Source organism: Abramis brama (assembly GCF_963993115.1).
Source record: "Abramis brama genome assembly, chromosome: 23".
In the NCBI taxonomy this organism is placed as follows: domain Eukaryota; kingdom Metazoa; phylum Chordata; class Actinopteri; order Cypriniformes; family Leuciscidae; genus Abramis; species Abramis brama.
The window spans coordinates 24,088,368-24,101,408 of record NC_139985.1 but is presented as its reverse complement, the minus strand read 5'-3'; the positions used below and the strand labels follow the sequence as shown (position 1 = coordinate 24,101,408).

At 37.1% G+C, this 13,041-nt stretch overlaps 1 protein-coding gene across 4 annotated transcripts in view; it reads left to right on the top strand.

Moving 5' to 3' along the window:
• Positions 1–13,041, top strand: part of pde4cb (phosphodiesterase 4C, cAMP-specific b) — an 88,556-nt gene that overhangs the window by 54,268 nt on the left and 21,247 nt on the right. Inside the window, exons 1-2 of one of the 4 annotated variants that reach the window (XM_084101966.1) lie at positions 4,282–4,381; positions 4,557–4,636. The exons of the other annotated variants lie outside the window; for them this stretch is intronic. Coding sequence (XP_083958092.1) covers positions 4,584–4,636 — 53 coding nt within the window. The 5' untranslated portion in view covers positions 4,282–4,381; positions 4,557–4,583. Of the gene's footprint in view, positions 1–4,281; positions 4,382–4,556; positions 4,637–13,041 lie in introns of those variants that run through there. 4 annotated transcript variants of the gene reach the window in all.

The following is a 13,041-nucleotide window of genomic DNA, read 5'->3' as shown; positions in this document are numbered from 1 at the left end:
ATAGACACGACTTCATGCATTTAATTCAGAAATACATACAGAACAATAAAAAAACTGTCTACTGAAAATAATCGTAAGAAACATCCAACACTAAATAATTAGAAAACATAACTATTTTACAAGATTTTGTATGGATTTGTACGATATGATTCGTGAAAAAGTAAGCAAGAAGCTCACCCTTAACCCTAAACATCAGTTGGGCATTAACAGATTGTACTAAAACATACGAATGAGATCATACAAATTGTATATGAATTTGTCGCAAATTTAGGTAAGAACTGCTTTGAGATTGTTTTGGAAATAAGTATTGTTTGCCTTTGGACAGTTGTTTTGTAGGTGTCAGTTTCTGTGTAGCGTTGAGTGTGACTCAAATAAGAACTAATATTATTATATTCTTGAGCCACACATGCTGAAAACATTACAGAAATGAACTTTCACTGATGTTCATTCAGGAAGTTTGTTTTCGTCATTAGCAGTCCCCGTGAGAGTGCTCTCATGACAGTGATGAAGTGATTTCACAAAAACATGTCCAGGTCATATTTCACTCCAAAATCAAATCATAACACGTATAAAAATAAACGCATCCAAGGTCAATAAAACACTTTCATTTTCTCATAATATACATTGCAGCATCACCTCTTTTCTCACAGTGTCTAAAACGGTATGAAAAAGGATTCTGTCTCTCTAAACCTGTCCTTTCTGAGTTCTCTGATTGGTCAGATGGCACAGTCTGTTGTGATTGGTCTACCACTTACAGAGTGTGTCAGAAACAATCAGAATTTCTGATCCGGAGGCTTCCTCAGCACAGTGCTTATCAGTAATTAAACAGTAATGATGGTGTCAGTTTTACCATATCAATTTGAGCCCGAGTCCTCATCCTTTGGAAGTGCATGCAAAATGGATTTGCTTTCGCAGTGCAGAAAAACAGTAGTTTCTCAACATGTTATCAGCATGAACCAAACTCTTCCAGACCTCAGCTACAGCTTCAGTGTTTGATGGCAGGTCAAAGTAGACGTTCATGGTAGCCAATGAAAACCATAGGCTGCCATTAGGCAAATTTGTTCCAAACCTACGCAGGTTTGTGCAGGAAGTAAGACTGGAATTAGTGAAGACTCATTTCAGACTGTTCAGAATTGGTTCTTTCTTTTGGGAGACAATAACTACTTTTAAAAAACGCTGGCGGGGAAAGAGTTAATATGACAATCATTTAGTACGATGATATATATGATTTATGAATGTCCCAGGGCCAGGTATGAAGGGCCACATTGTCGCTGCTTTTCCCTGAAAACTAGAAATAAGAAGAGAGAAACTAAAATATGAGCTCAGGGTTTCAATAACAGTAGCCATAGCCTGTGCTGAAGCTGTAATGCAGATATACTGTAAATATAATATGATGCAGTTTTGTATAGGGTCAGGTCTATCTGAAACACATCAACCACCCTGTCTTTTATCTCAGAGCAAATTTCACATCATTTAGGGCTGTGCACAGCAACACAGTCTGCCGTGATCTGCCTCTGTTATTGACCTGGAAAGAAGTGAGTGTGGATTTAGTGTGTGCACATGGAATATTTCTGAATCTACAATATAAAGTCTTGTTGCAATGGCAATTTAAAGAGATAGTTCACCTGTAGTTTGTTTGACAGAGGGTATGCGTTTTGTAATTTTTTATAACAAGGGAGGAACATTTTTCATCCCTCCGCATTCCCCCTCAAATGAAGTCCTGGGACTCCATTTTTTCTGTCATTTGGCCAAAATCTCATGTTATAAAATATGAAGTGATGTGACTGGCTATTTCACAATACCATATTGGCTATGACCCTACGACAAATGCTAGACTAAGATTAAGACTAAGACTAAGACTCTTCTCCTCTCCTCAAATACGTAAAACATTAGCCTTAGTGTTTCTTGAGTAAGAAAAAAGCTGTACTTATTCAAACAACCTGTTCTTTATTTACCCTTGCACTGCAAACAAGCAGAGACGGTCCAAAATGTGTGCAGCACTTCTTTCCCAATTGAGGCGAGGTGGAGTTATGAGATTTTATTGTCAGTTTGATGATCCAATGGTTCATTGGTTAAATATTTGTAAAACCCACAGATAGACGTAAAGGTTGACCAACAGTAAAAAAAAAATTATGGAGATTGAAGGTTTTTCACCAGACAGTGACGGAACATGTGATTTTAATGTTCCTTTTTGTGTTAATTTAGTAAAAAGCTGTAAGTGGTAAATGCCTTGATAATTATTATTATTATTTTTAAGTAGTAGTGCTGATTTTGCAGTAAACTTGTTACGTGCTTTGTAACAATAGATGTTCTATCCAGATCATATCTTTTTTCATATAGGCCAAGAATATATATTTTTTTTTTTTTTTTAATAGCAAATGCACGTGCAAAAAAAAAAAAAAAACGGAGAAGATATTTATATTCTGAATATTGTCCAAATTTGAAGAAAAAAAATAATAATCTTGTGATATACATGTTTAACCCAGAATTTATCTATTACTCTAAAAAGAGTAGATCAACAGTTAGCATACAGTTTGGATTGGCGGTATGGTTCTTTTCTTGGCAAGAACTCCCTGCGCATCCATGCAGCCTAGCATGGATAAGCATGCAATAACCAAAAACATGATAAGATAAACAGGACAACTGACTGGAGGTTTTTTGGTTTTTTTGGGGAGGGGGGTGGGGGATGATTACCTAATTTGAGCAGGAAGTGGCATCAGCCATGCTTGAATTACTCATTTATTGAAACATTTAGATTTAAGCCACATCTGCACCTCTAATCAGGGTCCATCCCTCTCTGCAAAGCTGTTCTTGCCCATCATGCATTGAGTCTTTATATGACTGGCCACTGTGCACTTTAATTGCCTCTGCTCAGTAACTGATGCGTCCTGTCGTGTCACGATCGAAGCAATGTTCCAAATTAAGACCGATTCCTAATCGGACCCAGCAGAGAGACTAGAGTCAGAGCTCTGGAATACAGCTGGTGTGCAGGTGAACAAGGGCACTAGTGCATTGTGGGAGAATAACTGTCCTCTATTACTGCAGACCTCTCATCGTGCTCTTCACACCAAGAGCTTATTGATCCCACCATTCCAGATCCCCGCTCATAACATGAGCACCTGGACGGATTGGTCAAATCTGTCTCCATGTTTGCCTGTTCAGAGCCACCAGGGTCATACATGAACAATGATGACTTTAAGAGTGTCACAACTGGTGCAGTTTAGTTAAGTTGCTACATTTTTAAATGTAGTGGAGTTTACAATGTACTTTAGTAAGGGTTGGGCAAAATTATTAATTAAACATATCTCTAATTATCTAATTAAAATGAAACATTTCTCTATTTAAAATAGTCCTGCAATATTCTACCAATATCACAGCGACACAGACACATCAAAATTCAGCTGTGCATCACAAAAAGTAATTATATTTTAAAGTATGTTAAAATAGAAAAACAAATCAAATAAATGCAGGCTTGATGACCATAAAATACTTCTTTCAAAAATATTAAAAATAGTAATGTTTCCAAACTTTTGTATAACTGTATAATGTATAATGAAGTGCAGTTCCATATCCTCTCTGCTATCTCACTTCAAATTAAATTTGTGCACAACCCTGAATGTGATAAAATCTGTTTCTTGCTTGCGTTAAGATTACCAACTAATTACATCCGCTATGAGTGTTGAATTGTGAAACATGTAATTCCCTGGAAAAATGTATGACGATCTGGATAACTGAGAATCGACACTGCATATTGCTTAATTTTACTTCCACGTACAATATTTGTACAAGCAGTTTGTTTTATACCTTGAGTAAACAACGTGTGCTAACATTCTACTTGTGACAGTAATTATTCTCACTAATCTCGCTCTTTACCATAGACAATACCCATAATTTATGACTTGTGAATCTGCCTTCAATTTCAAACCAAAACAAATAAGAATAAAACTAAATAATACATAATTTTGCATTTACGAAGATATGAATCATATGTTTTATATATATAACTTTAAATAATAAAAGTGAGAATGATTGTCATTATTGTATTACATTTCATGAATTTATATTTTTTTATACTGAGAAGGAGCTTTTTGCGGTAATTTTGTGGAAAAGGTGTCTTTAATTGTAACAAAAGTATTTACAATGAAAAAAAAAATCGCCTTTATTTTCTTTGTACAAAGTACAATTTCTTTTCTTTTTTCTCTCTCTAAAGCGTGTCTGATCCTGAAGCTGTCTGACGTGCGTTATTGTGGCATTCTACAAATCTGTCAGCTCTGCTGGCGTGTTGCGACTTGTGTGTTGGCAAAGAGAAGTTACGTGTGTACGTGTGTGCGTGCGTGCGGTCAGATTACAAGAGAAAAGGAGAGGACTGGATGTATTTATGGTAAAACACTGTATTTAGATTAAAGGTTTACAGATTTTGGTCTCTGGATTTAAGTAATTCGAGATATTTCAAATAAATATCAAATCAAATTAGTAAATCAAATGTAAGAAATGTATCTCTTTATTTGGTAAGAAATATGTTATATGGTAAGATTGGCATTGGATTTGTCTCCAAGGTTCCTTACTAAAAGTCTTGAGTTAGAATGGCAATCTGCTTGCAGACAAGACCAAGATCTGCTGAAAAGCACGTACTGTGGTAAGTTCACTGTTGACATTTGCCACATTATATAAACTGAGCCGTATTGTCAGACCAGCTCTTCAGAACTCGTAATTTGTACTTTGCTCTTTTTCTTCTCTGTTGAAATATATGGAGTTTGCTACACCGTACTGAAATCTGAGAGAGAAAAAACATATTCTATAGGCTGTAATTGTACTATATTCTGACATGTCATAATATTGTGGTCAGAATTATTTGCACTATTATACATAGTTTCCCCCCAAATCCATATTATTGTACCTGTTGTCATGACACTGGTTCTCTGGTTTCTCTGATACCATATGCATGTTCACAAGACATATATTTGATATCTGTGTGTTTTAGTCTGGGAAATGTCATTTTAGAGCATTTTCTCACCAGCAGATTTTGTTGAGATATTGATAATTTAGAATGTATGTGAATCATATGCTTACTAGATAAAATATAAACAAACATTTTGATAAGATCTTTAATAGATGTTTGTATTTGTACAATAATTAATACTAGATTATTTCCAGACATCTTGAATGTATTTGTTTACAGTTTACTGGACAAATCTGCACAATTACTAATTAATGTATCATTACTGTAATGATTTGAATGTAAAAGCGTAAAAAAGCTGATTTAATTAATTATGGCTGCATCTTATTATACAGTATAGAATGTTCACAAAATTTGCAATGATTTTGCTGCCGATAAAATTAAGACTTAAATTATTTTATGTGAGATTATTTAAATAGTATGGTTTAAACTTTAGCATCAGTGGTGTTAAAGTATAAGTAAAAACAACAAGAAGAAAAAGAAATCCAGAATCTACTCAAATTTCACTGAATCAATTCTGATTCAGAATTTGCATCACCACAATTGTTATTATTATACATGAGAATGATTCATTTAGTAGACAAACGGCGGAAATCACCTTTTTAAAACTAGATTTATACTCTGTTTTATTTCCTTTATCATTCCCATTACATATTTTGAATTAACTTTCCTGTGACTGAAAAACAGTCCTATATATATATATATATATATATATATATATATATATATATATATATATATATATATATATATATATATATATATACAGGGTGCGATTTGTGAAAAAAACAGAGGGGGGGATGTTTTGAAACATTTTTATTCATAAAAATAAATCATGAGAACATGAACTTCATCACTGCATTTGCAGGAATTGTAAAATCTTTTTTCTTATTAACTCATGAAGTAGCCTAACGCAATATTTCTAGTCTAATAGCTTATCTTTCCCAACACTGTGGTCCTTGTTCATTTGAGTCAACCTGGGACTGTGAGTTCTGCTGAAGCTGGGAGTTGCCGTCCATCCTACCTGTAGTAACATTCTCATTTGCAGTTTTAGTTTTGTTTTTTTGTTTTTTTGTGACGGTCCTGTAAAATATGATGATATGCTGCTCTGGACCCTTTTCATTGTTCCCAGCTAGCTAGCTAGAGTTTTCGCGCTGAAATTACATAAATATTTGTACTTGGTGACATTCTGAAAAGCCGTACATGGATCAAAGCTAATGGACAGGATCAGATAAATTAGCCGCAATGTCATCTATTGTCATATATCAGCCTCTGCTGAACCACGGATTGATTGCAAAGTTAAACCATCACAGTAGAAACAGTTTTACTGCTGCTGTTAAAGTAATAACGTTAACTTTACATCGCGATGCTGAGCTACAGTGAAATGATAGAAAGTCAATCTATGTGTTAGTCAATTCGCCTCATTCGCGTATACCGCTAAACGCCTCATTCGCGCCGCAGGACCTCTAGACGCGTGTAAACGCGTCTTTACATTGACTTAACATTGAAATCACTCGCGCCAGACGCTCAAGAGTGAGTGAGCAATCAAAAAACCTTTGCTTTAGCCCAGGCATGGCGCCAGGATTCCAGTTTTGGATGGGCCAGACCAATTGTCGGTGAGCCTTAAATTAAAAACGTTAAATTAAAAACGTTATCCAATCACTGTTTAACCTAATAAAAAAATATTGACTAATATAGCCTACTGTTATATTATCTGTGCGTAGCCTATACATAATCTAGATTTTAATAGCTTGATGCTCTTTAAATATTTTGTTGCATAGTTAAAAGTTTCGGTGCATAGGACAGACCTATCCGCGATCGCTCTCCGTGGTTCTGACCAAAGAAGAGCGCTTTGGAATCTCCATTACGCATCATACGCATCATACCTGGGCTTCATTTTCCATTGACGTTGTCTCTTAGCGCGCTACGAAGACTCTTAAGGTATAACTTAACTAAAGGTATGTCATTGCTAGGCGTCTTCAGGGCTATCATCCACTTGCGAGGCAGAGGCGCTGGCGCCCTCCTAGCAACGGCGCTGTTTTTGGTAAAACATGATTTTGACCACTTCATTAAGTTTTGTTTTGTAGAAAACTCTTTTTAAAAGATTTTCGTTTTGTATAAATTGTATCTTAATTTTGATCAATGTTTTATCAACCAATTGCCCGTATTTAATAAATAAGAAGCAAATATATAGCAGACAATGTAATAAGGCGCAGGCACAATCACTTGCATTGCACGTGAACTGGAGGGCGCCGAAACTCAGCTTGTGCCTCACAGATTTGAGAAATATAGGCTATATATTAAAGAAAGCTTGAAATGTCTACTTTTAAACGAAAATATTCAAACCAAAATAAATAGGCTACTCTCTGATGTATGTAATCCATGAAATGTGCATTTCTCTCTGGCGTTCATGGCGAGTCCGCATCGTCAACTTCATCTTTGCAGCGACACAGAAAACACCAGTTTATTAATAAACAATTAAATGTCTCCTTGCTAATTTAGACACATTCATAATCATTACTTTAACCGGTTCTTTGTGGCAAGCTTTATGCGTGCTGTCATAACGCGTATTATCCTGTAGGCTATAGCCTATTTAAGTAATTAAATTAATATAAAGGGGCGATTTGTCCACGAATGGCTTAAATGAACAACTACTAGTCGACTAGGGGAAAAAAATTAGTCGGAGGCAGCCCTTATTCCACATATTTTCGAACCAGCAGGCCATTCTGGGTTGAGCGAGGGACCCTGCGGAATGAACGAGCGGAGCGGAATATTCAGAAATACGCTCTCAGCTCACGAGCTCTGATCGGAACAAACCCGAACCTCACTGTCTGCAGAACTTGCGCAGAAACATCAAAATAGACATAGCCAGCTTTTTAAAATTGATTTTAAAACTAAACATTTAGACTATTTTAGTACACATTATGATTGACGATTTTTTATAATTCTTGACAAAATTAGAATATATTAAAAGTTTTTTTTTTTTTTTTTTTTTGGGTGGGCCTGTTGAAAAGTGGGTGGCGTCTCGCAAGTGTTGATAGGCTATTACTCGTGAGGTGTAACCAATCAGATAGCGCCGTGGGCGGGACATTGAGCAAGTCTGGAGAGTGGTAAGAGGCTGCGGCAGCTATGTCGGAGCCAGCCAAAGTAGCGCATTTTAAAATAAAATTGACTTTAATCAAACCACGGATCCGGGTTAAGTTTTGTGATCCGTCTCTCCACTAGTGTAGTAGCACTGATCACTTTGAGGGGGGGATAAATTTATCCCCACCGGGGATAAAAATTATTAAGCGGAGGCAGGGATACATTGACCAGAAAGGGGGAAATCCCACGCATCCCCCCCGGCAAATCGCACCCTGTATATATATATATATATATGTATAATATATAAAAAATTCTGTTTATAGATAATGTAGTTCTTTTTTTATTTTCTTAAGTGTCATCTGTGCAGGTACCACCCAAACCAGCACTTTATAACAATTTATTATTTATTTTTATTTTTTCCTGTGGCACATGTTTTTCATCTGGGCCCCCGTCTCTAAAGTGCTAAGGTCAGGCTACAAAACCCACCAGGACAAATGTATACAACCTGTTTTTCACTCTACATAAAAGAAAGAACGGGGTCATGTTTGGCCTTTATTTTCAGAAAAGCTCTCTGTTGTTCCAGGGACAGTGATCTTTAATGATCACATCTGTGTCTCAGTGCCAAACCACCATTCTGGGGTTCTCATAAATGCCTTTGTGTAGGCCAGCTGCTTAGAGTCGATCCAAAACATCAGGAGGAAGGTTAGCTTGAAAAGATAAAACTGATGTTTTCCCTAGAATAATCTTGAAATCTTCCTTACTCAAATGTAAAGGTAATGTGCAATTCTGTAAAGACCCTTGCGTCCTCGCGCCCTCTATTGGCCAGCCGCCCCTGTACACTATGAAACTTTTGGCCCTCTGGCGGTTAAAAAACAAAACTGCATGTATTGTATAGAAGAACATTGATTTGGTTGTGCTTTGACTCTGCATGAGTGCTCATAAAACCTTCACTACTACGCTTAAGACATATAACCAGTTTATGATTTTTAATAGATGTTTGTGCACAATATTTAATACTGTACGTTACTGTAGCTACACCCATTACAGTACTTCCTTGAAAATACATTCCAGAAGCGCTACAACAGCCCATGAAATGACCCTTCACAGTAGATAATGATTTCTAATGAACTGTTAGATATATAATATGGAAATCTATAAGTTAAATAAAATACCTTACTCACCTGTTGAATAACAAAAACGCTATCTCGCAACAAAAACGCGATTCTCACCATCTCCAAAAAACCAAGCCAATGTTTATTCTGGTTTTATTACGAGCTCTGTCGCGTTCTCTTTTTGCCAGCAGACTCTCCTCTGTTCTGTGTTTTTTTTTTTAAACGGGTGATTCCCCGGAGGTTCGAGGTTTAGCTGCACCATGTCAACCTTTCTCACTCATTGTGACATCTAACCTCTGCCACTCCCACACCAAGTAGCTGGAGCAACTTTTCTCTATCTACGAATATGACGGGGCAATTTCCCACGAAAACCATCCCAACAGGTCTAAAATATTTTTAAATATATGAATATTATTATTATTTTATTTTTTTTACCTGCATTTATCATTAAGGATTCAAAGGTTGCAAATATATTCTGAATGATTGTGAGCAGGGTCAAAAATGAACTTTTCCATTAAGGGACTGATTTCCAGGGGCATTTTTTACAGTTGTAAAGGCAATTTTTATAAATACCTTTTTTAACATATATGTGTTCTGTTTTATGTCAAATTCTGAAGTTTAACCAAAATACTCAGTCAGAATACTATAGACTGTTATCAATCCAATTTTAGCAACATCAACAAAAGCCATCTTTACATTGCAAAGAACAGAAGAAGCATCTGATACTGGTATTTACACAGATTGACTTCTGACTTGTGCAACCTGCAATTAAACCACATCATGTTGCTTCATTTGGCCAAATGAGGACTGGTCTGTCACGGTGGGATAAATGCAAAAAGGTGCGAGGACTCAAGTGCAGAGAAATTAAGTTTATTTATAAAAGAAACACTAAACACAAAACAAAACCCACAAGGGGGGAAACATAACTAATAAATACCAGACCAGACCAGACCAGACCAGACCAGACCAGAACAGAACAGAACAGAACAGAACAGAACAGAACAGAACAGAACAGAAACTTTCTGGAGGATCACAGGGAACAGGAAACATTAGACAACGTACCAACACAGACTGCAAACAAGAGGGGACTTATAAGGGGAAACTAATCAGGAGGGAACAGGTGGATGAACTCAAACAATAATCAGATAACAAGGGGGAGGGATCAGACAATGACACGAGCACATGGCCCAACATAACAAAACACCCATGTGTAGCACAAGACAGGACAGGCATGTGACATGGTCCCCCAACTGACTCTTTTTTTTCCCACTTTTTTTTTTTCTTCTTTTTTCTCTCTCCATTCTGTCACCTGATGACAGAGTTTGGGTTCCTTGCCACTGTTACCTCTGGCTAGCTTTGTTGGGGTCACTTAAAGCAGGGTTCACCAATCTCGGTCCTGGAGGGCCGCTGTCCTGCAGAGTTTAGCTCCAACACACCTGTTTGAAAGTTTCTAGTATGCCTAGTGAGACCTTGATCAGGTGTGTTTAATTGGGGTTGGAGCTAAACTCTGCAGGACAGCGGCCCTCCAGGACCGAGATTGGTGAACCCTGACTTAAAGGGATAGTTCACCTAAAAATGAAAATTAGCCAATGATTTACTCACCCTGAAGCCATCCTAGGTGTACATGACATTTTTATTTCAGACGAATACAATCAGACTCATATTAAAAAATGTCCTGGCTCTTCCCAGCTTTATAATGGTAGTGAATCGGTGTATGTCTTTGGAAGTCCATCAAAGTGCATCCATCCCTGATTAAAGTGCTCCACACGTCTCCGGTGGTTAATAAAGGCCTTCTGAAGTGAAGCGTGTGTGTTTGTGCAAGAAAAATATCCATATTTTATCGACTAAAAATAACTAGCTTCCGGCAGACGGCCGTACGCATCAATTTATGGCGAAATAGTAACACTTGAACCTGACGCATGACGTAATGACAAACGCGGTTGCACAGCCCTGTTTGTTTGAACCACGAGAGTCGTCAAAGCTTACTCTACTCCTACATCCGACGTCATACATTGTCAAGTGTTAGTCTTTTGGCAATTTAATAATTGATGATCTTCACAACGGAACTGAATCAAAACTGAACTGACTTCAGCTGAACAATGACACTTTTTTCTTTTTAAAGCTGCTTTACAGACCAATTACAGTTTTTTTTACGATTGCTATGACAATGTTTTCAATACCTTTAACAATTTTCCTAAACTCTTAACGCACCAACACTCCTACAACACACAATTGGCAAAACGTATAATTTCATGCTAAAAATCACACATTGTAAACTAAACTCTAACACAAATTTTCAACACAATACACTGTCTACCAAAACACTGACACATGTTCTCTTCCAACAGGAACATTTAGTCAATCAGCACAATGTCATAAAAACACTAATATAAGATTTACAGAATTACAGAAACTGCATTATTTTATATGTGTCAGGTCTGCCCTTATACAATAGACAGTACATTGTATTGATCATAGATTGTGTTTTGGACTGCAGTTTCTTTTGAAGTCTCTTTACATGTTTTGTTTGGGTTTAGTAAATGCGTGCATTATTTATTTTATTTATTTATTTTTACAGCAGAAATTCAATACAAAAAATTAATGAACCTTCTCAGAGTAGCTTTATAGAATGTAGGGTTTATGGAAAAAAATGAGACAGAGACAGAATTGCTGCAGTAAAGGCAAGATAACAAAAATATGCAAAATAGCTGCCATTTACAGTATTACTGTATGTGAAAATACAAAATATACAAACAGAAATTGCATTTGGCCATGGCCACATGTTCTCATCCACATCACACCTGATATCTTCTCTGGCAAGGCATCTTGGGAAGAATCTTTTGGCATGCCTTATCCACCCCTGGCAGTGTTCAGCTGTGATGTCTTGGCATGCAGCATCTATTGCATCCAGGAGGGACATTTGGTCCTGTGGAAAATGGTCAAAAACCTTCCAACTCCAGGCTGAGAAAACTCCTTAATGGGGTTGAGGAAAGGGGAGTGATGGGCTTCAAAGCAGACTGTGACTGCACGGGAATGGTGGAATGCCACATTGTCCCATATTTGCATAACTTCAATCAGCTGTTTCTCAGTAGCAATGGAATAAAATACAGGGGATATTTTTGTGTTTCAGTTCACAATATGAACAGCTGTTCAGTTTGACTTTAACCTACAAGTATAAGAACATGATGTTATCTGTTCTGACATACAGTGTGAAATCATTTGTAAATTTGGCAGTAAAAATATATTGTTTTGGTCTTGGTTGAGCTTGTGCGTAAAAAAAATTCAAGCATTTTAAATTTGTGTTAACTATGTCACGATCCACACACAAAAACAAGGGTAGCACCCAAATTGCAGTATATTTATTAAGGGCCAATCCATTACATCATAATCCAGTCCATGCAGAGGTCAAAATCCAATGACCCAATGACGCAATCCAACACAAGAACAAAACAAGACACAGACAAGAACCAACCTCAGAAGTGGTGTGATACATACAAGGACTCCGTAACAAACACTAGACAGGCAGGGTATATATAACAGAACTAACAATGATAATGGGGAACAGCTGAGTGCAATGATAATGGGGAACAGCTGAGTGCAATGATGATGGGGAACAGCTGAGTGCAGTGATACAGTGATGGGTACAGACAAGGATTGTGGGGAATGCAGTTCATAATGTGAATGACAACGTGGGGAAGTAGGACCTCTAGTGGACACCCGGAAACACAAACCCAACACTGTGACACTGTATGCATTTTGTGTCAAAGCAGCAAGAAATGTGTTAATTGTATATCCTACACAGATGGATGTTGGCGGAGCTAGGGGGTGGCCAGGGGTGGCCGTGGCCACCCTTGGTCTAAGCTTGGCCACCACTTTGACCACCCCTCT